A 17,837-nucleotide genomic window follows, 5' to 3' on the forward strand; every position below is an offset into this window, starting at 1 on the left:
TCATCATCATCAGTACCATCGACTTCAACAACATCACGGCCATAGCCTTCGGGTCGCTGCTGCTGCTGTTGCCGCTTCTAATGCATCCCACTAATCTATCCTATACGCTGTGCGCGCTACGAAACAACAACAACAGCGCGAGTAAAAGCGACAGCCGCAACGACGGCGTACACCTTGATCTACCGGTGGGGACTCCAGAGTGGAGTAGAACGCGGAATAGAATAGAATCGTATGCTGCTACTGCTGCTGCGGCTGCTCGCAGTTTTACTCTGTTCTGTTGTTGGATAACGCCGGAGCTTAGCTTGGATGCCTGGATGGTTGGTTGCTTACTGGATGGCTACGGCCGCCGCTGGCGCCGCCGATTTCGCTCCTGCTGTTGGATAGCTTTCTTGGCGGCCGGCGGTCCTCCGGTCGGCTGCCTGCCTGCCTGTCTGCATGCCTACTTGCTTGCTATGGCTGTATCGCCTCACTGATCGTCGCGGTTTGTCTGACCCGTCCCGTCGTTCTGCGTGTCTTCGACGACTCTACTGCAAGCCGTCAATCGCTGGGTAATTCGTATTGGCCGCCAGACGGCGCTCGCGGCGCCGTCGCCGCCAACTGGGGGAGGGGGGGAAGTGTGGCCTCTCCGTCCTATTCGCCAGCTTTCCTATCACCGTATTCGGCTCCCGGCTGTTTCGTCGCTGCTGCTGCTGGTACGGCTGATGTTTCTGTCTGTATCGCCGGCTGCTTCTGTCTATCGGGCGGTCTGTCTGTCTGTCGGTCGGTCGGTCGGTGTTTGTGAATTCAAGATGGCGGCGCGCTCGAAGCGTCCACTGGGTTTCTGCTGCTGGTTGCTTCCATAACACGGCTCGCTGGGTGGAAGGCTGTTAGCGTGAGTGTGGTGATTGTGCTGCTGCTGCTGCTGATACAGTGGTGGTGACTGGTGTTGGTGGGGCTCGCTGCTGCTGCCGCTGCTGCTGCTGCTACTATGGTATAGCTAGGCAGGAAGGCAGGCAGCCATTTGGCGTTTGGTGTCCTGCGCCTTTTTTCAAGTTGATGTGCGTCTCGACGTGACGGATACGGTGTGTTGTTTGTTACTCGGAGAGACGGCAGTCGCTGGTCAATCGTTCGAGACGAACGAATTCGTGTGTGTGTGTGTGTGAGTGCGTGAACAAAACATTTAGGAATGAACGGGGTGCGCGAGGAGCATCATGTACTGGACGGATGGCGCTTTTCGGCAAGCTCCGGCCCGATTCTACATTCGAAGTGCAGGACTTACGAAAGTTGCCAAAAGATCCGTGCCAACAAACCCGTTGACGCGATCCATCTCTGCGATCTGTGCAGGTACGTTTTGAGCAAGAGAATCGAGGTGGCCTAGCCGATGATGGTCGCGGCCTTTTCTGCCTGTGGTGGTAATGCCGATTGGAAGTGCTATCCAATTCAGCTTCGGCATGATGAAGAAATCAATTGCTGCGCAGGACGAAAACTAGTTGAATTTAAATCGTCATATGGACGTGCGGGCCAACATAGTGATGAACGCTAAAGGCATCAAGTTGTTGGGTAATGGGTTCGAATCATGGCTGTGTAAGAGCCGTTCGTCGGTAGGCGGTGAAGCACTCCATCTCATACGGCAGAACGAGCAATGAATGTTCTTTTAGCGACGGGCTCTGTACTGGTGGTTGTGACAGCCGTTAGACATCGTCTTCAATAGAACCTGAAGTTAACGGTGTAAAATAGATCGGCGCCCTTTTCAACCTATCTAGCATTTTTATTCCCCAGCTTCTGCTACTACGAAAAATGAATGCGTGCTTCACTACATGTTCGTACTATGATTTCCATGGTAGTACATAGTGCCGAAGAGCAGTTGAGTTTGTTTGCCCATAGCTGTCGCGTTCTGGTGATGTTTTCGTCCGCAAAATCGGACCGAGCTTGTTGAAGGCTACTAACACGGAGTCACTGCTGTGAAAGTGAAAGGTTGAAGGTTTTCTGCAGAGGAAAGGGAGCCGTCGCAAGTTCTGCTATTGCCGCTTGCTGAAAATTCATTGTTCGGATCATTGTTATGTGTTAAAATGGTTTTAAGATACTCTTCACAAAACTGGAATAATATTAGCTTAGTCAATAATAAAACCTATTTTTGATGGCCATAGATTTATAAATTAAGTAATGCGATTACGAGACAGACGGGCAGGAAGGGGCAACTCGAATGGAACGCAAAGACCTCATCGAAGTGGTTGTGTGGTTTACAAATTTGACTTCTACTGTGTCGTAATGACGGATACAGATGTTGCTTCACAAAACAATAACAAAATTCAACGTATACCTACGTTTTAGTCATCAGCGTACGCAGATGTGCTTCAGGCCATTTCTCTTCTAAACGTAAATATTTCGTTTACTGATCTAAAGCTGCTACGTGTTACATTTGTACAAGCTCAGTCATCATTTGTAACTTCGACGCGTTCTAAGTTTATGCATAGTATATACATACGGAATTACATAAATCCACTAGTTTGTATTGACCAAGAACCTCATTGAACCTTGCGAGAATAACTTTAATTTGAAACCAACAATCATTTTGCAGCGTATTTTTTCTAACAAAAATACCCACATGCGTTATCGCAATTCTGGTTAATCGCACTGAGCCATATCGTTCTTAAACTGTGGCCCCCTTGAAATCTAAAACATGAAAAGACGAGTGGGAGTTGCTCGTCGTAGGCGACGTAATGATGATAGCATTCGCACAGAACAGGTGGCAGCACCTACAATGGGCTTGTTGTACAAGCGAAGGAAACTTATTGTTGGACTGAAAAACGGGCCGACGCATAGAAAGAGAGACAAACAGAAGTATTAAAAAGGCCCAATATTTGTTCCGAAAGCTGTTACTATCGAAAATCGAGAGCGCAGGCCAAATCACAACAAACAAAAGACTAGAAAAATCAAACTGGCATAGTCGTAGCACTGTCCATCTTCGTCTCAGAAGTATGCACAGCGCCAAATGAACACAATATTTATAGTAAACACAGCGTCCTCGGTAGCAGTAATAGGCGTGAAACATTAAATGAATACGGCATTGCGTTCCAATACTGCTGCTGGTAATGGTTGATACTTGGTGGTCATGGAATAGCGCGGATTTGTGGGTTCGTCATGACTGGGTCTAGGTCTCTCCTTGTCGGTCACTACGTAAGCGCCGTCCACGGTGGGTGTTGCGGGTTGTGCGTCTGTTCATGTGTGTCTAGCAGTTAGTCAACATATGAGTCCCTATGTGAGTATGGCTGTAGATAGATGCATACGCGTTCCTATGTGCTGAGGGGTACGGGGCCCCCGAATGCAGCCGTCGCCGTAGCCACCGCCAACGACGTCAACAGCCACCAGCAATGAGCTCAAACGAGGACCGAACGGCAGCGTCGTTTTTGACTACTGCTGCTTTTACTGTTGCTGTTGTGGCTGCGGTCGCTACAAGGAGGGAACATGCGTTCTTGGTCGTCAAACAGCAGAGAAGATATAGTCGGGTTAAAGGACGAAGAGTAAAAACAGCTATAGCGGTAAGCAAGCGTTCTGAACGCCTAATGCCAAAGGCCGCGTTCTCCTATAGTTGTAGTAACTATATGAGTCAGAGTAAGAGTAAGAGTAAACTGGACGCTCTGGGAAAAGCAATGGCCGCAGCCGCAACAACAATAACACGAGAGTATTAACGGGAACAGCGGCAAAAGCAGTACATAGTAGTAGTATCGCTGCGTCGGGGCAAGGCAGAGTCGAAACGCTTCAGAACTGAACGCAATCAAGCGGACCACGTTTCGACGGAACAGCGCAGCGCTCAGAACGAAAAATTCATGCAGAATCGGAATGCCGACTGTGATGACAATGATGTTGTGTGCAATAATTGTTGTAGTGCTGTAGGATACGATCATGTTAAAACTGTGGTATTTTTCCTTCAAGTAGTATGCTTTTTTACATAAAAGAGAGAAAGAAAAGAAAACGTGAAGTAAACAGCTGAAGACGAGGTTATAAAAATATTCAGCAATGCTGTTCATATACATATTCAACAATCTAGAGAAAATGAGGATAACGGTGTTACTCCACAGCCGGGAGGGGGGACGGGGGGACGGGACGATCGTGTCCGCTTGCAGAAGGCGTTTCGTAGAGAACGGAGATGCTTTTGCTCGGGCTGGAACTGACTGATTGGCCTTACTAGAAAAAAATCTCACGACAAGAACTATACGCAATCGCTAATTAATTCGCATTGAAGTGAGTAAGTGAGGGATCACAAAGGATTAGAACAGAACTGCCAAACTCGTCCAATAGTGTAGCGCCGCTCGTGAGTGTCTATTAAAATATGTGTGCGAAGAAGAAATTTATCCAGCGTACTTATTAAAAATGGGGTAGGCCGAGCTGCCACGAGCCAACAAAAGTTGAGAAAACATAAGAAATGACAGGTTAGGTTAGGGACGGCAGGCTACACAGTGACCTTGTAAGGAATATTGTACAAGAAAGAAGTGGACACTAGAGGTGATAAACCTTGACATGCGAATGTGTTTTGGATAGTTCATCTGTCACGCAGTTCAAACATATATCGATATAACTGTTTACAAGTGTATGTTTCTAACGGAAAATACGTAATTGTATAATGAACGTACGTTAACGATTTCGAGACAGAATCTATAATGATATGAACTTCAGGCCGTCTTTACTCGATCCTCACAGCAGAGATGAAGGCACATAGCCACGCAAATAGATTTTTCGTTTTCTTCCTCATCTTCTTCTTCTTCTTCTTTCTATTAGTTGTGCTAAATACGGCATCAATTGTGATAGATGGGGATAGTAGTTGCATCAAAATGATTGTTCCTATTATTGCCAAAGTTCATCCATTCACAATTACTGTGGCGGGTTATCTTGTCGAATGCTATGACGATTAGTACATCAGTTTGTTTTAGAGTCTACACTAATTGTACGAAGCAAAATAGTTTTTTTTTTTTTGTTACAGTTAAAGTTCGTAAAGTTTTTCTTCAAATTGTTTCTATTGTAACTTCTCATATTGTCTAATACGTGTCAAGTCACCAACGAATGCCTGTCTGGCTTGATGAGCAAAAGTAAGCCGACTTCACAATAAATTTTGTTAGTGTAAAAATTCGATGCTCTGTTAGGCCTTTATTAATTACTCGCCTATAGCCATTGCTGGTGTTGCTTTCCTTACAGCCCATTAACCGTACTTGCAATCAAACCAGCCCAGACAATAGTGCGGTAAACTACTCTTAAATAAAGCACTCATTGTACTGATATTGCCTTAAAGCCACTTATTCTTCTGATTTTAGTGTAATAAAGTGCTGAGACATCAGAGCGCTGATCGTTGTGATTCCATTTTAAAGCTGATCATGGGGACCCACCGTAGATAAAGCAGTATCGAGTATTGTGTTCGACTGAAGGGTGGCGGAAACATTTTCGCTTAATGCATTTTATTGGAAATTTTATTAAAAAAAAAAAGTTCTTCTACCAGCTGCAAAAACCAGTGACTCATTTACTTTAAGTGAATGATGATCTCAGTTTAAAACGTGAAGTTACTTCGGAAAACAAAGTCGATTGAGCTATAACGCCATTGAAAATTATTCTTAATATTGATGTAGGAGTCTATTATTTTAAATTAATTAAAATGCATTTAAAGTAATGAAACGAAAAAAAATCGCTTTCGCTTGTAGCAAGTTTCATCAGCTTTTTAGTTAAGTTGATTGTCTACCGTAATTGTTTGCTGCTTTTCCCGAAGCTAATAATCTGCTGTCATCTAAAGGAGGCCAACGAGATATTGAAAGCTGAAAAGATCAATGAAGTAATAACAAAAAAATCACGAACATATTTAGGCGTTTATTTAAGTAACGTTCTTTTACACAGCTTGATACTGTTGTTTGTTTATGTAAAATCAGGGCGCTACCATAAATCGATAGAAAGATTTTAAAAAAGCCGTTTGCCAAGCAAATATACGGGTAGGAAAACGTATTACCCTAAGCACAGCTATCGTGCCCTTTACCTGAATCGATAAGATTATATCTCTCTCTCTTCTCCGTTGCAAAACCTCACGAGAAATATACTGATTACGTTTTGAAATATGTATTTATGTGCAATGTTTTCTACAGTCTGTCAAAAAAAGGCATCGACTTAACTCGGTTTGCCGTATCCAGAAATTTAGTTCCTTCTGTTATCTGTCATGTACTTGTTTAAATTTATAGCGCGTCCTTTGACTTAAGAAAGGTACTGTTGTTGAACTGAATTAGATAGTACCGATCACCACTCTTCGAAGAAATCCATAAAAATATAGGTTATGGACGTGTTAAAATTGCATAGAATAAGAGAGAAAATTTCTAATCTTACTTACGCTGGCCAACTAATTCCATCATATTTTCCATCATAAAACAGTTGGTAGATTTCACATGACGTAGCACGCCACAACAAAATGCATAACTTACTACTTACGACGCATTACAAAACTTAATAGGAAACGTTCTAGAAAGGATTTATCGTTAACTTCCGTAGCAGTAATAGTAATATTATTACTACACAATTAATAAATTTAACCATAAACGATATCTAAAAATTGCGCGACATGTTGTCTTGTTTACTTGCAGATACATACATACCTTGCAGTTACCGTCTCATCCGGATATGACCTTTGCGTGGAATCGGTTACGAATAGAACATTCAACTGGCTTCGGGATTGAATTTAATCCGCTAGATGCGCTCAGGCTTGTCTCAGAAAAGAACTACATTCCAAAAGTACGTAGACAGGATGCACTATATATATATATATATTTTTTTTTTAATCTAACTATTGTACCTAGCTTTAACCCAATCTCTTCGTAATACTTCATTGATTGGAGTGAAGAGCTGATGATGTATGTTTGTTTAAGTACGAACTGATAAGGAAAATAGAGACCATTTCCATGTTAAGGCTACTTCCGCGTATCAAAAACTGAATCTTCTAGCCAGGAACTATGAAACCGGGAAGTTTACGTTGGTGGTAATATTATTTGTTGTCCTTTAGGTGTATCTATTTTCCTTTTGAGGCGCAGTTGCAAACAGCTTTACATAGAAGGCTTCAACTAAGTTGGTAAAAAGTATGAACCCTGTTATTGTATGAGCGTCCTTAGAAGGTCTCAGTGGCCTTTTAGATTAGGCAAATAGGGAGCAATGTTTTTGATTGACCAAGTCGTACCGGGTTCTTGCTAGGCTCAGTGTTCGATCAGAAAGTCTTGTGGTTAGGGAATATATGGAACGTTCGAGTTTATGAAAGCACTGGCTTCAAGGATACATTTTGTATAGACCGCAATAATTATTTCTAAGTCGTACTATCTGCTCCTATGCACGGGGCTCTTCTTAGAATGTGCGGTATGTCGAAAGAAACAAGACTTTACAACTCCAAACGAAATTTTTTGGTTTGTGTTAGCAAGTGCAGTAGGTAGTACCAATTTCATTGGACAATGAGAACGAAGATTCGATTTTCTCGTCAACGTGTTACGCAGGTCGCTGTGGCAGAAGCTTGGCGAGAAGCCAGACAGGCACCAGATTTGCCAGAACCAAAAGTTCCCGACAGCCATAAATTCGACTGGACCTTTACCACTAACTATAAGGGCACGTTATTATCGGACAAAGAGGGTCGAAAGTTGAAGGTACTTGCATGTTTAATCTCGACATGTAAAGCACATTGTTGATGATATACAACTACAAAAGAGAATTTGCTTCGTAAATATCTTCTAAAATATCTCGCTATAATGAAATTACTACTGCCATACACTTGGACTGAGATGTCAATATTACATTTTCCGCACATGCTAAAAAGCCTTTAAAAATTGCCTAAGAACTAGACCCTAGCATCGTCCATCTTCAATTTGTGAAAAAAGCTATCCAAATTAATCCATGGAAACACCCATACGTTTAACTAAAAATTCCCACTTAATTCTCTTGGAAGTGTCTAATAAAACGAGGGTAAATTGTTAAATATTGAACGCATCTCTTAAAGACGAGATTTTTAAAAAAAAATTAAACTTTTTTTCAAACTACGACGAGTTTTCAAAATGAACATTGAACATTGGCTTTGGGCTCGAGTGCCATTTTATTCAAAGACATGTTTAATTCATAGGACTATTGACTTGACAACACAATTATCCTCAGATAAATTCCTGCTTACATTTATAAATATTTTAGTAAGAAAAAAAATTGTTTTTCTTTTTCTCGCGCGCTCTCAGGAAGTGCCTACAACGGAACGTATTGACATGTCGAAACTTACGTCCCGAGACCCCATATACTTCTACCAAGATCTGTGCCTCTTCGAGGATGAACTTTCAGATCACGGTGTAGCGAAACTCAGCGTTAAAATTCGCGTCATGCGTAGTAACCTTTTCGTGTTATTGAGATTCTTTCTGCGGGTCGATCAGGTTCTGATTCGAATGAACGACACACGTCTTTACTGGGAACAGGGAACTGAGTACATACTTCGAGAGTACGCAGAAAGAGAGCACAAGGACGCAAAAAATCTTAATGTATGTATAGTTATGCAAATGAGAATTACCTCACTATATATATATATATATATATATATATATACTTATGTGTTGTGTTAAATATATCCAGTCAATGAATCACCTTACGAGCCAGGTTATCAGGGTAGGCCAATTCTGCAAAAATAACCATTTGTTTGATCATTGATTACAGCTCCCCACGAGCATTTTGACAGATCCCGTGGCCCTGAGCGAGCATCTACCGGTTGTATACACGCACTACGAACGACTCGACTTCCCCAAGTGATGTCAAAGCGTTAACAAGATGCAACAGAAATTACATATTACAAATAGGTTTTCAGTATCAATATTATCTAAGAGCAAAGCCTCGAACGCCAGATACGAGCAAGAGGAAAGAAACAATGTGATCCAAGTAATTATGTGATGTCAGAAAGCGAGAATTATACGAATAAGTGTCTGAAGCTATTGTCTGAGACCGCAAACGTCAACAATATGCTCCTGTCACTGTAACCGATATTGTTTTCTTTATGAATAAGTGTGGTGTTAAACGTGAGGAGCCTATTTATAAAGAACTTCCGTTGTTGAACCATCTTACTATTGTATTGAACTTATTAAAAGTTGCTTGTAATTATTTCTTAGACGAACATCTATCATAGACAGGATACATTATTTATTCCTAAATGCGATTAAACTTCGGGGCACTTAATACTAACCGCGATTTTCCTTATAGGCGTTAAGCCATGATGCTATTGATTGAAGTGTAACTTGAATGGCTATCATGGACTGAATACGAGTGGCAAGCGTTACCAAGCTGCATCATCCACGTGCTGCTTCCATCTTGCTCTTAACACCAACCTCGTATTTCAATAAATGCTATCATTTACCTAAAGCTAGACGCTCTGATCGGCTTTCTTTTTTCTACATATTACGTACTTTATTGTTGGACACTTGTCAATTCTCTGAGTAACTTCGTGAGCTCCTATCTTTTGTATTTTGCCTGTCGAACGTTTGTTAGGAATGTCCTTCCGTAAGGAATGTGGTAGATTTTGTGTACTTTATATACTCCCGTCGTGACTCCTAAGACACCTTTTTTAATTTTCTTGGTTTTGACCTATTTGCGGTTGTTATTATTGTTGTTGCTGCTGCTGCTGCTTTCGTGCACGCCGTCTGTACAATCTGATCTCCACATTTGTGCTTGCGACTTATTGGCTTATACTCTCCAGGGTCGACCGGTTCGGTCAGCTTGGCGGTATCCACAGCTTCAGTGTCAGCTTCAGCGGCCCGGGGCACTTTATCCCCATCGCCTTCGCCGGCGCCTCGCTCCTCGCTTGTTACTCCACCCCCGAGTAGCGCATCAGCTGCCCCGCTCGTTGGTACGCCATCCGCCTTGGGTATTCCGGCCGGCAATAACGCCCTACAGTTGCGACCCTCCGAAGCGTGCATTCCTTGTGAAATCTGTGGCCGTAGATTCCGCAGCCTGGCTGACGTGCGCTCCCATGTGGCCGCGATCCACCTTAAAAACTCGGAGGACCCCGAGCGGCGGTTCCAATGCGAGTTCTGCCCATTCCGCGCGTACACTAAGACGTCCATTCGCCAACACATGTTTCTGCACACCGGCGAAGTGCCATATAAGTGCGACCTATGCAGTTACGGAGCCCGACAAAAGTTCCATCTCGACAGGTTAGTCTAACAGCAGAAAAAAGAGATTAAGGTATTCATGTTGTTGCGCAGCAGAACTCCCAGTTGTCTACAACTATACGTATCTCCAGCGTACGAATTTGTTTGGAACCCCTACTTGATTTTTGCCCTTAAAACTCAATAAGGCATTTTTATATGTGTTACACTTCGACTCAGACGTTGATCTTTTTTTACGAGAACTGAATTTATTTCTAGTCCTTTTTTGCGAATACTAAAAGTGCTACTATATTTTCAGCGTATCTTGAAGTCGCTATCACTGAACATGATTAAAATGTGTAAGATAAACGTGTTTATATAAGTGTGCGTTCATATCCGGATCATTTTTAGGCATCGTCAAAAGGCGCATGGAATGGCGCCTACACCGAAACGCGGCCGTTTCCCCGGCCGGCCGTCGAGTGAGCTTTCAATTCTACCCGTAGGGCCGCCTAGCGCTTCACCACCAAACGGCAGTGGCAACGGCGCATCCTTGAATCCAACTACGTTAAACGGGCACTCAAGCGATCCTGAGTTGCTGACACCGTTCCCACCGGTGTTTCCGCCCATGCTTGACCCCGCCGCCCTGAAGCTTGCCTCGAATCTATTCCAGCTGATTTCGTCGTCTAATGGCGGAGGCAGCGGAAGCAGTGCCGCAGGAGGAAATAATTCGTCGGCTTCAACGGGTTCGGATCATAGTTCGCAGGACAATGACGTTTAAATGAAAGGCATCTTTGTTCGATTACGAAAGACGCGAATGATGACCCCAAAGCCATCTAGCAACAGTCATCAACAATGGCAGCCATAGGCGACGCACCACGCGGTTTACCTGCACGTGCGGGGCCGTATAGAGCAAACTGTTCAGGGAAAGCTCAGAAGACACGAAATGCTCGTTTCTCGTTTCGACGATGCGAAAGCGAAGTCGATAATGAAAACAACCCTGTAAATGTGTTGTGGATGACACGTAGGGGACTACTTTCGGCAGTCCGCGCTCATCTAGCTAGCAGAAACCGCTGAAAGTGAGACGCATGTAGTGACAAAACAGACAGACAGTATTGGGGCGAGCTGTCTGGAACTCGAATGTAGTTCTCCATGAAAAAAGGGGGTGAGGGATGGGTACAATGTGTAACAGACTCAGTTTACCCCTCTTTTTGTGAACGTCCTGAGTCAGCGTTGTGCGATAGCGGCCAGCCGACCAACTAGTAAAAACAATCTTTTCTCCTTCCCCGTCTCCTAAGTCTGACATAAACGTCCGTGTGCGAAATATTGACTTAGATAAAATTTGGTCCAAGAAGTCCGATGACGACGAAAACGAAGCATTCCATATTTATGTTAAAGAAGAGAAGAACGCTCTGTCAATGACCTACGCTGCCTAGCCAAAGCGGAGCTAATCCAGAAAACGAGAACACTTTTGCAACTGCCCATTTCTCTACTGATCTAACCTATATGTCCGCTAAAAAGGAATACGGTACGAACCTCCAAAGGAAGAGCTGTAACGTTTCAGTTCGATGCGCGCAGGCGTAGTGCTATTCGGCGTTGGCGCACACGCAATCCAGTCAGTCAATATAGAAAAAAACCGTATACACACAAACCACACTACAATACGTATACTGCAAAACATTTACTACTGCAACAACTGCTATTTCTAGTAAACAATAGCGGTGCTACTACCATAAAGCAGAAACTAACGTAAGCTGTGAAAACTGGAGAAGAAGGTGACATTGCAACAGATGACCCAGGCGACGCCGGTTGATTGATGATCTCTTCCATGCCAAATCTTCCGTACGACGACGACGACGACGACGACGACGACGACTACGACGACAACGACGACGACGACGATGACGACGACGACGACGACGACGACGACGACGACGACGACGATAATTGCATAATGATAGAATATGCTGATGATAGTGCTAATCACCGCTAGAGATGATGAAGGTAAAGAGACAATGCAGCGTTGAGCTGCTCGCTGGCCGCTGAATTTGCGCCTTATATTTGCACCAATTGTAAATTATTGATTGATTGTCTTCTATTATTACTATTATGATAACTATTAGATTAAGTATGTTGACCAAGACAAGCGATAAAAATCCAAACAGACATGAATATTATTAATTAATTATGTCAACGTAGAAAACGAATACGCTAATGAAATAGGTATTCTGTGAGGACCTTTTGTACAGTACCAAGCTATTGGAAAGAACCTATTTCATCGCAACGGGGGTCTTTCAGGGGGATGCGCCGCACTAGGCGGGTTGTAACCCTCCTCTAACCGGGCGTTCTTCTTGATTCGCTAGAAACACGGAAACGGGGAGATAGGACAGAAGACAATCGGACAGAGGAGACAATATGATGATGATAATAAGCTAACAGAAAAGAAATTATAGCTAGCTATTATTAGCGCATAGATGTATCTCGCCGATTGCCTTTGTCGTCGTAGACAACACACAGAGACCAGTGCAAAGTAACTTCCGACCCCGACAATGCCATCTACAGTTCAGTGCCTATACGCGTTTTTGTCAAACGTAATTATATGAAGAAAGAAAATACATACCTACGACATTATATTAACATAAACAAAACACGTAAGGAGAGGATGAAATGAAAAACCGTGACGTTCCGACAAAATACATTCCATCTACGATAGTGCACGTACGTTCTTGTAAAAGGGAGTGAGGGCGGTGACCAGGGTTAGTCATGGACAGTTTGCACCTTCGACGATGAATTCGTTCTTGTTGTCTAGCTGCTGTCCTCCGCCATGTTAACTCGAATGCCCACCAGGCGCGTACGGCTTCGCACAAGCATATACAATAACAACAATAGCGACTATGTCATACTATATATAAATGTATATTATATTCTTAGGGGATAAAGAAGGAGTTAGCTGAGGCTAATAATGATGAGACCATTATTATTATGATAATTACTATTACCACAACTGCTATATACTTTTGGCGACGAACGTATTATTTTAGATATGTCCCTTCTATTGACACGCCCCGGAATCCCAGCGATATACATATATTGTAACAACAACTTTAACGACAATTACAAATACCACTGCAACTACTATTACGACCGTCTGCTGCTTGCCTGCCCGTGTGAGTGTTGTTAGGTAAATGTAAGTGTACAATAATATTACAGCGTGTTGGCGATGAAGACCCTCACCCTCGTTTTACGTCGTCTGCAGTATACAGCCTTATTCGAGTGTTGATCTGCAGCCTTTGACGTGCGAGGGCGAGCATACGGGCTAGGCTATTGAACAATATAGACACAGACACACACGCGCGTGCGCGCGCGCATGCGCACACACACGAACCCAATATACGATCTCAGAATTCGCGCCAAGCAAATAGCGCTCTTTGTCAAGCGACAAGCATTAAGTGGGCCGCCATCAAGGGCATATTGTACTACCGTACTATGACTACTACAAGTTCGATTGTCATTATTACTACGATTGCGACATCATGTATGAGCAGAAGTGGAAAGCTTGGTAAAAAAAAAAAGAAAGAAACGCTGCGCAAGCTGCTATCGCCTCCATCTATTAGCCATATGATATAATGCGTATACAAACTGTCGCAGCTGTAATAATAATGATGATATTTATGGCGATATAAAAAGTAAAAAAACGAGAAAAACGAAAAGATAGAGAAAGATATAGAAATAGAGCTGTAGGATAAGAAAGCGGTAGTTGACAGGATGATGAAAGACAAGACAACGTAACAATGACTTAAGTGAATGGTAAGCCAACATTTACAAGGAGTAGAAATTGTGTCTTCGAGATCTCGTATTCTTGTTTTTTTACTGCTCATTGATTTTTGTTCGTTTGTTCTTTATTGTATGTGGGTGTGCACATCGACATACAATCATATATGGCACAGCAAAATACAGACAGAAGACACAACTGTATTGTTCAATTAGGGGACGTATACAAGAGACTAGACGGAATAGGGAAGTGGATTAAGCTTTTCCTCCTACTCTATGCGTGAAGAAATGATCTAGGGCTAGAGAAACACAAAATGGTGTAAACTTTTCTGAAGACAACGGACGGACGTACGCACGGATAGAGAAGAATACATTGCAGATAGACACTTAAGTACAGACACGCAAAAACACGAACGTAAATTAGATCGACACGCTACATGCTTGCGGCCGCGCACCGAGGAATATAGCGTGAATGAGGTATATCACAAGAACATAGTTCGGGAAATGCGGAAAATGCAGTTCAGAGCAACAAACACTTTGTCATAATGGACTTGCCCAGTCTCGACGGAAGCAGCTGAAGCGAAGGTTGTCGATTGGCTTTATTCTGCGTTTGGATTTGCGTTACAAACGGGCGACGTTTCATTTTATCATCTAAGTCGAGAGGAAAAAAAGAAAAAACAGCTTATAACAGGCGCCTTTGAAGCATACGCTCCCTTTTTGGTATCCCAGTGACAAGTCCAGGACGGACGCGATTCAAAGGGGGTCCCTAGAAGTTGGTCCCTAGAACGGGACTCCGGTAGTGCAAAAAGGCGTGACGCAGAGTTTTAACTCGATGGGGAACGGCCCGTTTCGCCAGATCCCCAGCGCCGAAAAACAAACAATTCGGCGAATGCACATAGCAAACCCGATTACAATAATATGGATGTAAACGGGTACCCAAAGGATTCCCCCCAAAGGATTGGATGATAAACAATGAGCAACTGTTAAATGAGTGGGTATGTGAATATAACTGACCGACTGACTTTGGATGGGAGCATGTTAATGCTGAAATGAGAAAAAATCATGCGTTTTCGGTTGAGGTCTTTCACTCAGATCTTTAGAAAGTTCGATATCGGCAATGCAGTGGCCAGACTATGGTACCAGGGCATAGCTAGCACGAGAACAGATAGGTATTACAATCTATAAGCGTGTAGGATCAACAATCCATCAAATACACATTCCATATTTAGATGTAAGTAAGCCGACATATATATATATATATATATATATATATGTATATATATATGTGTGTGTGTGTGTGTGTATGTGTGTGCGTGTGTGTAGCTGTTAAGTCAGAACAAGAATTTCTACATTCCATTTTAAAATGAACCTATTTTCGTTGTATTATTTGTCAATGTTCCAGGCCCCGTGCTATCCCGGTAACTAAAGCCTCTTTTCTTACAGATAAAGGGGCGACTCCAATAACTTTGACGTTTGGCCACGTTAGTTACGTTGCCTTTTTCTTTCATTGTCAAGCGCATTGTCGATAGCCTTTCACGGACGTTGAAAAAATTATTTTGAGGCATTATCGTGGGTTTGTGGGTCGCACACTGAACAGTGTACGTTATTTTTTCAATCCAATATCGCAATCGGCACGAGCGCCTCTGTCAGACCTCAGTCTAGCAATTCAGGGTTCGCTGATAGATCTCTATATATTTACATTATCTATAATAAACTGTATAGTCGCATGACTAAACATATTTATCTAATTACAATGTGTGCATAATTGATGGGTTGTGTCAGATGTGCGTTTGGTAAACACGCTAACAAACAACACTGTTTTCACTGTGTGGTACGACTTGGATAGTATTGGTTGAATTAATAGCTCTTGAAGTCTTCTTCTCTTTGTCGGATGGGTAAATGAACGTTTTCGTTTCTAACCTCATGGGAAGACGGAATTTACGATGAGAGCCTTCACTGTATGATGCTGAAGTGAAATGGATGAGATATAGATGAAACATGTCTGTTAAGATTTATGCACAGATACGGGTCTCTGCGGCGGTCTGATTCAATGAAATCAAACGATCTCACTCATTCACTCAACATTTTGCTGAGAATTAGTTTAGCCTTATAATTATTATTGCTTTATAATTATCATTTGTTCGCTCGCTCGCGCAATCCAACACGACGGCCTTCGCTAAAGATTATTTTGGGATGTGGCAAGAGTACGTTGACTTGGCAAGCTTCTGCAATTACAGGGAATTAGTCTAAATACATGCGACGAGATTTAGGCCAGTTCCGTAAGTGACCTCACGGAACACTCAGTCTGCACGGAACCTGTGAAGATTAGCTAAAGATTTTCTGAGAACTTCATGGGCTAAATACTAACTATATTCAAGTATTACCAGATTGATATATTGAGATCAGTATCTAATTAGATATTCATTCTTATTAATCATATTAATGGGGCTGCTATAATTTAGGGCGACATTCAACTTATGATCTCAAACATTTTTGTTTACACGTGAACGAATGATGATTATTAGGACGAGTGCTTGATCGAGTATGACTGTAATAAGCAAAATAAATGATCTCGAACATTTCGATAAATGCTTTGACGCCAATAGCCGTAGCAAACTGCGCACTGAGGACGCGCCGGCATCCTTCATCATCTATTTACTGTGAATGAACCTCTCAGATACAATTGGCAAAGGTCATTGTTCTCATAACATGTTATGAAACCGCTTGAATAGTTAGTTTTGTTCCGCATCTTATTCTTAGGCTCGGCTACAAAAAGGCGCAAAATTTTGAAATACACTCGCATTAAGTCTAGAGTCTGAATATTTTACCAGTGTTCCGTGTATTCCGGGAGAATCTTTAAAAGATTGATCTCACGTGGCCAAAAGATTCTGCGTCGAGGCAAGGCCTTTCCAGTTAAGGACGCCACTAGAAAAACAAGCAAACCAGCATAAACATTCAAAGACCTATCGTGAAGGGAGTGTATCACGGATGTTTTGCACAGACGTGCATACATGCGTACATACAACATCAGGATATACTTGGAAACACGCACGACAGAAACTCTTCAAATGTATACATAGAAATCATTAGCTACGAAATGGAAACAAAGCATTTTTCATTGAAGAGTAGGACAGAACTGATCGGCGAGTTGGTGTACGAGTGGTGTAGAATAATCTAGATACGAATTCAATGAGAGAGATATGTCATTGTACTAATGTACACGATAGCAACGTACATAGCTTCACAAATATTTGAAAGCTCTATTATATATACACACAGTGAAAAAACATTGAGTTGGAAATTGGTTTGAACAAACAAACAAATTTAACGCTAGCTATTTAATGTAGTCATTTGAAGTTACATAGGGAGATACAATATGTAAGAAATTAGACACGTAAGTGCACACAGGGCAATAGACAGAGCTCGACCGAAAAAATGTCCTCTTACCCCTGTAATGTCATATAAGTTATAAATTACTCTGTTATCACTCTGTGCTATCTAGGACCGACAAACGTAGATTACTGCTAAAATAAAATGTCAAACGACAATTATTTAAGCCATAGAAAAATTGATTTCTGCTACGCAAAGAATCGACATGTTGCCACAAAAGGATTGCAAATGTGCGTGAAGAAGCCTATAGGCTTCTTCTACATATGTAAGTGTTGTAGTGTGATTAAGCAGACTTACCTAAATTAAGCTTGTTTCATACAATTGTCCTCTCAATCTGTTGAAAAGATGACGAAAATCACGCGTGAATGAGCATAAATGAAAACATGCTTGGAAATAAATTTTTTTGGATAGCAACTTGATTAATTATTATTACTCTTTTTATTATTATTGTTATTACCGACACAGAAAAAAATACTATGAGAAACTAAAACTTGAACCGAAAAATTTCTCTTGGCCCACCAAAGCGTACGCCCGCTCGCCAGTCACTATATTATATATAGATACCTACGATGTAAATAGCCGTGTGAC

The 17,837-nt window shown here is 42.2% G+C and overlaps 2 protein-coding genes across 2 annotated transcripts; both read left to right on the forward strand.

The window, feature by feature from the left end:
* Window positions 1–735: 735 nt before the first annotated feature.
* On the forward strand, window positions 736–9,072 carry LOC111272874 (TIP41-like protein). Its single transcript, XM_022854523.2, has 5 exons — window positions 736–1,323; window positions 6,588–6,735; window positions 7,482–7,628; window positions 8,205–8,498; window positions 8,671–9,072. The coding sequence occupies exons 1-5, from the start codon at window positions 1,166–1,168 to the stop codon at window positions 8,761–8,763; spliced, it is 840 nt and encodes a 279-aa protein (XP_022710258.1). The 5' UTR covers window positions 736–1,165; the 3' UTR covers window positions 8,764–9,072.
* A 971-nt stretch (window positions 9,073–10,043) lies between these two features.
* LOC111272875 (uncharacterized) lies at window positions 10,044–17,672 on the forward strand. Its single transcript, XM_022854524.2, has 2 exons — window positions 10,044–10,157; window positions 10,503–17,672. Exons 1-2 carry the CDS (start codon window positions 10,078–10,080, stop codon window positions 10,867–10,869), a joined length of 447 nt encoding a protein of 148 aa, XP_022710259.1. The 5' UTR covers window positions 10,044–10,077; the 3' UTR covers window positions 10,870–17,672.
* The last annotated feature ends 165 nt before the right edge of the window (window positions 17,673–17,837 follow it).

The sequence above is a fragment of the Varroa jacobsoni genome, unplaced genomic scaffold (genome assembly GCF_002532875.2).
Source record: "Varroa jacobsoni isolate VJ856 unplaced genomic scaffold, vjacob_1.0 contig03660, whole genome shotgun sequence".
Classification (NCBI taxonomy): Eukaryota; Metazoa; Arthropoda; class Arachnida; order Mesostigmata; family Varroidae; genus Varroa; species Varroa jacobsoni.

What these genes read in the sequence shown, in the direction of transcription:
- LOC111272874 (XM_022854523.2), top strand. Translation starts at nt 1,166, where the DNA reads ATGAACGGGGTGCGCGAGGAGCATCATGTACTGGACGGATGGCGCTTT. An exon ending in CATCTCTGCGATCTGTGCAG is followed by an intron (nt 1,324 to 6,587) that starts GTACGTTTTGAG and finishes GTTTACTTGCAG; the next exon opens with ATACATACATACCTTGCAGT. An exon ending in AAAAGAACTACATTCCAAAA is followed by an intron (nt 6,736 to 7,481) that starts GTACGTAGACAG and finishes CGTGTTACGCAG; the next exon opens with GTCGCTGTGGCAGAAGCTTG.
- LOC111272875 (XM_022854524.2), top strand. Translation starts at nt 10,078, where the DNA reads ATGTTTCTGCACACCGGCGAAGTGCCATATAAGTGCGACCTATGCAGT. An exon ending in CAAAAGTTCCATCTCGACAG is followed by an intron (nt 10,158 to 10,502) that starts GTTAGTCTAACA and finishes GATCATTTTTAG; the next exon opens with GCATCGTCAAAAGGCGCATG.